Source organism: Colius striatus, chromosome 18 (genome assembly GCF_028858725.1).
Source record: "Colius striatus isolate bColStr4 chromosome 18, bColStr4.1.hap1, whole genome shotgun sequence".
NCBI lineage: Eukaryota > Metazoa > Chordata > Aves > Coliiformes > Coliidae > Colius > Colius striatus.
In genome coordinates, this window is record NC_084776.1 from 3,453,234 (window position 1) to 3,464,218 (window position 10,985).

A 10,985-nucleotide genomic window follows, 5' to 3' on the forward strand; every position below is an offset into this window, starting at 1 on the left:
ACGTGGGCTGTGCCAGCAGCGTGTGAGCCAGGACAAGGGGGGCTGTTTGGTCGATGGTTTTATTTGTTAAATAATGGGACATCCAAAGCCATTAGTGTGAGTGAGCTGGAGCAGAGCCATCCCCCTGGCGAGTTCAGCAACACAGGCACAGCAGAGGAGACCTCTCAGGGAAGTGTCTGGTTAGAGGGCTGGGGTGGGTAAATAAACCTCAGTTGCTGTTCCTTTGACCTTGGGAATATCATTTGAACTCCTTGTATTTGGTGCTGGAGTTGAAGGTGGGCTCAATTAGTCAGCAACAACCATCCTTGCAAACCTGACCCAGGTAAAAAGGGCAGGTTTTGAGGAGCCCACAGCAAAATGGCTGATGCATGGTAAAGGAGGAGAGGAAAGAGCAGCTGTGAGTTTAGTTATGGTATTGTCTATACGGGATTTCCTTCGCTCCTGGACTGCCATGGAAAGATTTTCAATCAATCTATCTTAAAAAATAACTTGGACAAGAAATGAAGTCCTAGGGAAAAGGGGAATTCCTCAGAAAAAAAATGATGGAGGTCAAATTTAAGAGAAAAATGCCAAGTAATCCCACTCATGAAATCAGTGCTGAGCATGACAGTGCGTGGCTGTCTCACAGCTTTTCATCCCGTTGTTCCTCAGGTGTTCCTTGTGTCTGATAACAAGCCAAAAAAAATCTAAGCTTTATGATTGCCATGGCTCAATATAGGTTTAAATAACTCATAACCAACTGTCTTTTTATTTATTTTAAAAAAAACAACCAAGCAAACAAACCCTCTCTGGAGATCCTGTGAGCCCAATGTGCTCGACTGGATCGATGCTGCTGTTTCTGTCTGGCTGTAATGGCAGTGCTGAGAGCACGGCCAGCCTGCAGCACCGCTGCTACAAGCCAGGGGGAAGCTTTCAAGTTCACTATTGATCCTTTTGAAGTTTATGGCTCTTCATAGTTGTGGTTACTAGTGCTTGTGCAAACTGCCATGAGCTGGGGTGTTTCATTCCTTAATATCAGGCTAAACCTCATTCACATCACAAAGATTTATTTCTGTACTTCATTTTTCCAATACGTGCTTTTCCTCCCAGAAACTGACCTGACATCTCCATATGACACTAATGCAGCTCTCTAAAGCTGTCTTGTATGTTTCTGTCTTCCCATGTACCACGTGAAGTAGAGGGTGCTGGCAGCCCAGGACAGGGCTCCTGGGAACCCTTGAGACCAGCTCCAGCTCATGTGCCATTCAGCCAGTTCCCTCCCAGCATACCAGCCCAGGAGACACTGCTTTTCTCTGCAGCCATCTCTGTTCTCCTTCTGTGGTTCTATGGAAGCAGAGCAGCCTTGTGTGTCTGTCCTGCCTGCAGTACACCTTTTCCAAGCTTCAGGAGGGGTTGTTGCTTTCCAAGTGGTAATTCCAAAACCAAAACCAGCATTCCCACTTGGCCAGGTTTCCACATCAAGTCTGTGGAGGTGCCTCTAATGGGTCCCCAAACAGAGCAGCAGGCACTGTCCACACCATTTCCTCCTCTTCTTCTCTTATGCTGAACTGCATATGCATGTCTTTGACCAAAGTCATCTCACCACATGCTTCTCACACTGGTAAAACCCTTTCTGCAAAGCTGACAGAGCATCAGTTTGAGCCATCTGGACATAGGCTGCATCCTGCACATGCTGTTTTGCATTCATACCCTTTGGGTGCTCCATCAGCCCAGTAGGAACTACTTTGCCATTTTGCAACTGCCTTTCTATTCCATTATGGTCATCAATGACCAAGTTAGGCTTTTCTGGATTAGCCCACGAGGGAGCCAGGGTGATGTTGTGCTATCTGAAGCAGGGTGATGAGGCAGTGGCCCCCCAGCACCGTGCTGCCTATCCAGGCACCGACAGCTCTGAAAAGTTTAGCTCTGAAAGAGCTACTCTCCTTGACCTATTTATTTTTGCCCACGTTTGTGGCCTGTGTTGTGTCCTGAGGAAAAGATCATGCTGCTTGAAGGCCCTTTATTTTTAGCTAGCCCAATTTTCTTGTCTCAGCTTAGTAGGAACTGGTCCTTTCAGTTCAGCTCCATCACAGCTCACACTCTCCCGTGTTCACCGGCTCTTAGCCAGGTCCCTGATGTTCTTTGTACATCGATTGTGCACACAGTGGGTTTCCAACCCCCCTTACACTAGGCTTCATTCTTTCTCCTTTATGTTCTGCTCAGCCTCTCCCACTGCTCCAGGTCCACAGCTTAACCTCTGATTTCCCTCTGCCCTTGGCTTGCAGCAGGGGCCAGGCTTTCACAACTGCACAGGCAGGTCGCCAGGCTTGTCCTGGTTCCCAGCACCCCTCCACAAACAAAACCTTCCCTCCTGTCTGCTCTGATAACCTTGGCAATGCTTCCCCTCCTCACAAATGTCAGGAAATTGCAAATGCTGCTCTAACCACATAAAAATCAATAGCTGCTTCCTTGGCCTGGCTTAGCCCTCCTCTTTTCACCTTTACCCAGGGCAGCAGGGAGCATTGCTTTCTGCTGCCCTGGGAGCAGTGATTTATTGATACAACCCATTCTGTCCAGGCAGCTAACCTGTGATATATTTCTTTTTCTCAGCCCATCCACGTAGCCCAGAGAGGTGACTTGTGCTCAGCATTAGGTCACAAAAAGGTGGGCTCAGAAATTTGCACCACAGCCATATTTTCTTTTTGTGACCATGGAGCAATAGGTGAGGACTTCAGCTCCCTCCTAGACCTGGGTGAACTCTATTAGGAGCAATGCCAACATCGATTCATTTTCCGAAGGGGTCAGTCCCAGCGAGGGCCATGTGCAATTCCCATCAGGACTTAAGGCTCCAAGAGAAAAAGAAATTCATTATGAGGACTGCAGATTACATTGCAGACCGACTTTATTATTCCCTGGACTACTACCAGAAGGCACAGTGTGATTAAAGGAGCAGTTCTAAGGTCCTGTTTCTTGGAAATCTTTGGGGCTATATGCATTTAATTTAAAATACAGCTACTGCTGGAAGCCAGCATCACCTTTTCAGCTGTAGGAAGAATAACACAATGGGTAAAGGTTACTGGGGACTAAATCCTTGATGAAATCCAGCCAGCTCCTGTTCATGTCCTTGAACAATCTTTCTCTTGGGAGCCCTGCTCATTCTGCGGGTGCTGGACATGAGGGAAGGCTTGTACCGAGCGACTGCTCTAAACCATCTCTACCTCCTGTCCCCGACTGTATCAGGCTCGATTTTATGTGCCAGCAAGGCAGTAATAGAGATCACTCTCTAATGCATCTGTGATTACATGGAAATTGAAGTGTGTGAGGGAAAATAAATGAGGCAATTGAGAGGTGTGACTGTGACGCCCGACCCCTCTCCCTGCTGTTAGAGCCGCCCCAATGACCAGTATCAATGATACCAAATGGGCATGTTTTGCATTGCCTGGTGTTGATGGACAACAAATCACAGGAAATACTTAGCCATTTATCTCTGGATGGCTTTATATGGACCTTCACATACGCCCTACTTTGATTTTTGGCTCCTTATTAACGAAAAATGTGCAGGGAGGATGGTTGCTGATGATACATGAGCCAAGAATAGATTGCAGCTCCTTTTACCATTTTGGCACCAGAATGCCAAGAGGGATGAGACACCCTGTAGTAAACGCTGTTCATTTTGAGGCAACAACTAGAAAATATTGCTCTGACTTAGGGAGAATATTCCCTGGGAAATGGCATGTTCCCATCCAGTGAAGGGGTAAAGTCCTAACATCTACATTTCTGTGCAGATCACAGTAATCACCTCACAGTAAGGTGATTCTCAACAAGGTACAGGGCTACCTTATGCTTCTCTGCCCCATAGCTACCAGTTTTCTCTTTAGCTGCCACTTCCTAAATCCTCAGGAAAAAAGAATCTGAGCATCTCCTCTGTGCATCTTGCTCCTCAGACCCCTAGCAGGGAGTTGTCCCTCCTGGGAACATGTCCTGCTTTTCTTGAGCTGAGGGAAATGTTAAATGACATCGAAAATGAATCCCTTTAGCAAAGCCAAAGGTGGAAATCTTGCAGTAGCATGAGCTGGAGCATTTGCCTGGGCTGTCTGTAAGCGACAGCACTCCCCTTCCTGTAGGTCGGTACCTTCTGGGAAAGAGCTCAGTGTGAATGTAGGAAGAGCCAAATTCTTAATTTCATATGGAAGAGAATTGTCAGAGCTGTTGCAGTGCTTCAGGGTGCAAGTACATCTGCTTCCTACCAAGATGTACTGCTCTGCTTTGGACTCGGGGTAGGATGCGATAATAAAAGTCTCTTTCTCACTTTCAATCAAGAATTTGAAACTCTTCCAGAGACCTGAGGCAGTTTAGCTTAGAGATTACTTAGGGGAGACCCTATCAACACCAATATGTACCTGAAGGAGTTAGGAGGATGGGGCCAGTCTTTGTTCTGTGGCGCCCAGTGGCAGGACAAGGGTTAACAGGCACGAGCTGGAAGGCACAAAGTGCCACTGGAACATGAGGAGAAACTGCTTTGGTGCTGAAGTGAGGGAGCCCTGGCCCAGGCTGCCCAGGGATGGTGTGAAGGCTCCTTCTCAGGAGGTTTCCAACCCCAGCTGGACACGTTCCTGTGCCCCCTGACCCAGGGGAACCTGCTTTAGCAGGGACTGGATGAGCTCTAAAGGTCCCTTCCAACCCCACCATTCTGTGATTCTGTGATTTCCTGCTTTTGCATCGTCTTGCTGCCCTGAGCAGTGAGCTAAAGGTGCAGACAGGACTTGGATGTTGCATCCATTCAGTAAGTGCAGTTATTTGAACTTCCCAGTAACTACAAGTTTCCTTCCCATCAGCTTTGTATGAAACATGCTGCTGGATCAGCCCAGGACCAGGCTCACAGGGAGTTTGATGCTGTGTGTTTGTGCTATAAATGTGCTGGGGATGGGCTCTGCAAGAGCACAGTGCTCCCTGAGAGACCTCAGCTCACAGGCAGTTCAGCAGCAAGAAATAACTATCAGCATCATCTGCTCATATTAATCATAAGGGGACTATGTCAGGACATTATCTTTGGAGGCTTTCGAGTGTAAAAGTGCAAGCTGTGAGGACTTTTGGCATCTCTGAATAAGCAAGTAAGCATTAATACATTTACATCAGAGGTACAAGACAAAAAGCCCTCCTCTGGTCTGGTCTCCCACCCAGGCATGTCAGAACAGGGTGCTGTCATATCCTGGCCTGGACAGGCCCAATTTAATCACTAATCACCTTTACCACAGTGATAACATCAATACTCCTCTTCCAAAGATGATGCTATTCCTGCATAGGTTCAAAAGCCAACACCCAGGGAGATGTACAACATACCTGCCCTGCCTCTGTTGCTTATCCATCATTATTTTGGGAATAAGTATTTCAAGTGGAACATGTGTTTAGGAGGACTTGCTCTCCTTCCCAGGCAGTGGGGTGCAGCAGGGGAAGGCCATGCTCTGCCTCCAGCCTTCTCCCATTTATTGTCCCATGAAACCTCATGTGGAGTGAAGGAGGCTGGTGCAATTTTAAAGGGAGCCCAAGGAAGGTCAATCCCACTGCTAGTGTGTTCAATCTCGTAGCTTTTGTTGCCTAGCTAGATTGATGTTTTCTTTTCCTTATTGTTTGCAGTGCTGAACAGGAGCAAAATGAGCTTGGGAAAATATACATGACATGGCACTTAGCTGTGATTCATACTGCCTTTATAAAAGCAGTCAATAGTGCAATCTGCCTCATTCCCACTCCCCAGAAGACCATTTCTCGCACATATCTTTTCCTTCTTGCTCTTATTCCTTTAATCTTTCATTTCTGTGGCTTTTTTTTCCCCTCCCTCATATGATTTTAACTTTTTCTCTGATGCATCAAGAACTCTGATTTCTGGGGACATTTTATCAGCCTGCAAGACACCCTGAGAACTGCTAAATTGCACAAACCCACAAAAATAAACCAAAATACATTAAAACAGATACAAATACATTAACAAAGAGTCTGTCCATAAACAAGATGGCAATGAGGGAAGTGGGTTTGCCTCCTTCTTCACCATTTGCCCAGGGCCTGACTGTAGCTCTCTGGCCCCGTTTCCCTGCCTTCCCCTGAAGCACAAGCTCGGATGGGGCCAGTTCAGTCTCTGCCTTCAGCCCACACTGACACTTGCAGCTCTGATCTAGGAAGCAAAATAAAAAGCAAAAAAACTAGACAAGATATTGTGTCATTTCAATATGCATAAATGGCTTTTGCAAAATCAGTATCTTGATCTCCCAGTGGGTAAATCTACCATGGAAGAATTAAGGTGGTGATGTGGAGGGGAGTGAAGTGCTGACTGGAGCTGCTCAGGAGTGGGTTTTGTTGTATTTTTGTTGATCTGTTTGTGCAGTGTCCGTGAGCCTCAACAGGTTCCTGTGCTGAGCAGATGCAGCTCGTGCTGCTGCCCTTAGATAAGGCTCTGGGAATGGCAGATGCTGCGGTTGGGCTACAACCTCGGGGACAGGAGCAGCAGGAATTCACCTACAGCAAATAAAATGGGAGCTGATGAGCTGCTCCCAGACAGCCCATCCTGGGGCCAGTCCCACCCTGGCACATGGCCTTCAGCACATCCCTGTGCTGGCATGGGGCAGCAGTCAGGTGGGATTTGCTTCAAACCTTCCATCTGCCAGGGCCCGCTGTGATTGTTTTAATGGCTTATTTCAGCTCGACCTAGCCAAGCAATTAAGGGCAGAGGGCAAAGCTTTGGCACATCCCCTCTCCCAGAGCCGCCACCTCGGCCCCCCATGCTCTTGGGCATGAGTGCCTGTGGCAGGAAGGCGCTGACCCTGCTCAGCAGCGTGTTCGCCGTCTGCGGCCTCGGCCTCCTCGGCATCTCCGTCAGCACCGACTACTGGCTCTACCTGGAGGAAGGCATCGTCCAGCCCCAAAACCAGACGGTGGAAATCAAACTGTCGCTGCACTCGGGGCTTTGGAGGGTCTGCTTTCTGGCAGGTATGGCCTCTCTCCCAAAAAACGTCCCCCATAAGGTGATGTTTGCTGGGTGTCAGCGTCACGCTGGGGAAAATGGCATTTTTAGAAGCCATTTTAAGTTTGCATTCAAACTGAAGTACAGCCTGAGTAATGCCATCACTTCATGCCAAGCTGTAACAGTCAGATGGATAAATGTGCCTTTGCATGCAGGTTTTGGGTGAGTTTGCTGCTACCACGCCAGATCCCGCTGTCCTCTGTCCCGCTCTGTCCCAGTGCCACAGCCATGGGCTTGGCCAGCAGCTCAAAATTCCCTCTCTGTCCCTGCAACATTTAGATTCAGGTCAGCTGGGCCATTCCCTCCCTCTGTGCCAAGTTTGATGAAGAAACTTGGCTGCAGGGACAGAGTTGAACAAAACCCAAGCAAATGGGAATCTCAAAGTGACCGATCTGAAATGTCACGAAGTTTCAGCTGCTGCTTTGAGAAAGTCAGGGGAGTGAGGAGCTCTGCTGCTGCCCTGGGGTCTCCTTAAACCCTCCTGAAGGATTCACTCTTTCACATATAAGGGAATCCTGTTGTGCAGGAGAGATGATAGTTGGGAGAGGTTTTCCTTCAGCCCCAAAACACTCGAGATGGAAACAGGACTAAAAAGCAAGATTGTTTTTATGCATACATTGAAATTAGTCACTGTTTCCCCCACCCAAAAATAAAGGCAATCACCCTGCAGGTGTGACTCTGTCTGTCTGCTGCAGGTGAAGAGCGTGGCCGGTGCTTCACTATTGAGTACGTCATGCCCATGAACATCCAGCTGACCTCTGAATCCACCGTCAACGTCCTGAGTAAGTGATTCGGTTGGGTCTCACCCTTTGCATCCTGCCAAGCACCAAAGGCTCACTAGGGATCCCCCCAAGAAATCCCTTTTTTGTCTTTGCCAGAGCAGCTCCTGCTTCCCTCACAGTGCTACCACACAAGGCTGCATTTGTGCTGTGTGGATTGCACAGTGTGCTCCTAAGCTTTGGGGGACATCCCTTTGTAAGGGCAGGATGCTCAGATTGGCTCAAAACTGGCCAATTTCCTGTCACTGGCTATTCAGCACCGATGTTCATGGAAGTGTTTGGCTTTATGGTCTCCTCTCTGATTTGCAGCTGTGTTTATTCTGTAGCAGTTAATTTTACCCACTGCACAGAGGGATGAATTAAGGATGGAGTGTCATGGCTCTCACGATGCATTCTGCAGTCCTTTCTCACTTAATAAATAGAAGTGTTCAGTAAACAATTTTGCAGCTAAGATAAATGCAGGTTCTGGGGTTTTTTTTCCTATGTAACACTCCACATAGAAACCTTCATAAACACAAACATAAGCAGACATTTCCACAAACAGTCAGCTCTTTACTCAGCTCATTGCCAAAGCAAGGAACCCGTGCCAGGGGCTGGGGTGCAGTGCAGGCACACCCACCTTAACCAGGAGCAAGGGTCTGACAACACGGTCAGAGAGCAGCAGCTGGGCTGGGGCCATCTCACAAAGCTGAGACCATTTCTCTCTCTGTGTGGGAGAGTTGATCTGTCCTCACTTTCCTCTGCTCCTCTCCCTCCAGAGATGATCCGCTCTGCCACCCCCTTCCCTCTGGTCAGCCTCTTCTTCATGTTCATCGGCTTCATCCTGAGCAACATTGGCCATATCCGGCCTCACAGGACCATCCTTGCCTTTGTCTCAGGGATATTCTTCATCCTGTCAGGTGAGTTTTGCTAGACAGGTTTTCTCCTGAAAATCTTTGAGCATGGAGCATGTTTTGCTCTTGTAGCTGCTGGTGTTCTCCTAACCCGCTGTGATGGCTCCTCGGAGTCATCACCCACAGGGACCCCTGGCTTGGCCCCACAGCCTCCCCTCTGAAGCTTCAGACTGCTCAGACAGGAGGTTTCTACATGAGACAAGTGAATGTTTTATTCATGGAGGTGTGCTAGTGTTAAACAAATAGCTGTGACAGGGAGCTTTGAAGCCAGCTCCTACCGGGTGCACACAGGCTTGCTTAAGCAGGTAACGGTGTGACTGAAACGAGAGGCGTGCCCTGGGTTAGCTCAACAGGGAAGCAGCTCCTTTCCTGTTATTACAAGCACACTTCTAGTTTTACACCTTCACCCACAAGTCAGGTCTTACAGGAAGGTGTTTGCTCAGCGGCTTCATCGCTGAAGCATTTCCCACCTGCTTGTATCAGCACTGATGTGGCAGCAGGACCAGGGCAGTGATTGTGCCTGTGTACTCAGCACTGGGGAGGCTGCACCTCAAGTGTTGCGTTCACTGTTGAGCCCCCACTACAGGAAAGACACTGAGGGGCTGGAGTGTGTCCAGAGATGGGCACTGGGGCTGGGGAAGGGGCTGGAGCAACAAGACTGATGGGGAGCAGCTGAGGGAGCTGGGGGTATTTAGTCTGGAGGCTGAGAGGAGACATGATCACTCTCAACCAGGGGAGGCTGAGATTGGAGCTGAGGCAGAACTGTTTCCCTGAGAGGGGTGTCAGCCCCTGTGCCAGGCTGCCCAGGGAGCTGGGGCAGTGCCCAGCCCTGGAGGGATCCCAAAGCCGTGGGGCTGAGGTGCTGAGGGCTGTGGGTTATAGTGCTGGGCTGGGCAGGGTGAGGGGAGAGATTGGACTCAATGAGCTTAAAGGTTTTTTCCAGCCAAACGATTCAATGATCTTTTTCCTTGGTTTCTGCCCAGGTCTCTCCCTCGTTGTGGGGCTGGTCCTCTACATATCCAGCATTAACGACGAGATGCTGAACAGGACTAAGGACTCGGAAACGTTCTTCAATTACAAATATGGATGGTCATTTGCCTTCTCTGCCATCTCATTCCTTCTCACAGAGGTACCCAGCAGTTCTCACATCCCTGTAATGAGTGTATCCTGTTCTCAGGGTCGGGGGAGGGCATTAAGGCTGTGAGGAAAAAGAGGACTCAGGGTTTAAAGGCTGGCTATGGGAGCAGGTGGGGACAGACCCTAAGCCTGGAGCACTCACGAGGCATTTGATCACCCTTTGATGATGAGCATGAAATGCAGAGGGGGAGGAGACACAGTAATGCCACGTTATTTACTGCTGGGAGCCAGGCCACAGGGCAGTGAAGTGACTGTCCTGGGGAGCCCTTGTGCATTATCAGCAGAGCAAAAAAAATCAGTTTCTCTTTTCCCTGTGTTTGGGTGGTGGATGGAGAAAGCAGCCATTTAGCACACTGAGCACCAGGCCATGTCTCTCTCCCCTACAGAGCGCTGGGGTGATGTCTGTTTACCTCTTCATGAAGCGCTACACGGCTGAGGATATCTACCGACCTCACCCCGGCTTCTACCGGCCCCGTCTGAGCAACTGCTCCGACTACTCGGGGCAGTTCTTGCACCCAGACGCGTGGGCGCGGGGCCGCAGCCCTTCAGATATCTCCAGCGAGGCGTCCCTGCAGATGAACAGTAACTACCCAGCTCTGCTCAAGTGCCCTGACTACGACCAGATGTCCTCATCCCCATGCTGAGCCCCTGTGCCCACCCGTGGTCACCCTGTCCCAACTCCATTTGTCATTTGGTTTTTTTTTTAGGTCACACTTTCAGGGCAATTCTCTATTTATAGGAGCATAAATATAACCAGAGAGATTGGTTATGTAACCAATAATGTAACCTAGACAATTGGGAGCTATTCCTTTCTTTGGTTTGGGTTGTTTTGTACTCTTCCCTGCATAACTACAAACCTCTCCAAAGTCCTTTTCAGTCAGCTCATCCCGCTGAGCAAACAGCAGTTCTGCCTGGAGGATAAATCCAGGGCTGGACTCAAGAGCAGGAAAAGGGAAATAGAGTAAAACTAAGAAAAAGAAAGTGTGCATTGTTTTGGTTTAGGTAGGCTGCAAAAGTTTGTGCATTTGACTGTATCATGTAATTACAGATGTCCTGGCCAAAGCACCAGCCCTCATCAGCAAAATGCAAGTTTTGTCTTGATTCACTAGTTTCTGATTGAAATCGCTCCTTGCTGGGTATCACCTAACCCAGGCTGGAATGGGAAATAGCCATCTTTCTCCACTG

General features: G+C 48.8%; 1 protein-coding gene across 1 annotated transcript; it reads left to right on the plus strand.

Moving 5' to 3' along the window:
* The first annotated feature begins 6,749 nt into the window (after nt 1–6,749).
* On the plus strand, nt 6,750–10,509 carry CACNG5 (calcium voltage-gated channel auxiliary subunit gamma 5). The gene is made up of 5 exons (XM_062010953.1): nt 6,750–6,957; nt 7,687–7,773; nt 8,529–8,669; nt 9,647–9,792; nt 10,187–10,509. Exons 1-5 carry the CDS (start codon nt 6,750–6,752, stop codon nt 10,442–10,444), a joined length of 840 nt encoding a protein of 279 aa, XP_061866937.1. The 3' UTR covers nt 10,445–10,509.
* Nucleotides 10,510–10,985: the final 476 nt, after the last annotated feature.

Coding starts and splice junctions, on each gene's coding strand:
- CACNG5 (XM_062010953.1), top strand. CDS start 6,750: ATGCTCTTGGGCATGAGTGCCTGTGGCAGGAAGGCGCTGACCCTGCTC. Junction 7,774..8,528: donor ATCCACCGTCAACGTCCTGA/GTAAGTGATTCG, acceptor CTCTCCCTCCAG/AGATGATCCGCTCTGCCACC. Junction 8,670..9,646: donor GATATTCTTCATCCTGTCAG/GTGAGTTTTGCT, acceptor GTTTCTGCCCAG/GTCTCTCCCTCGTTGTGGGG.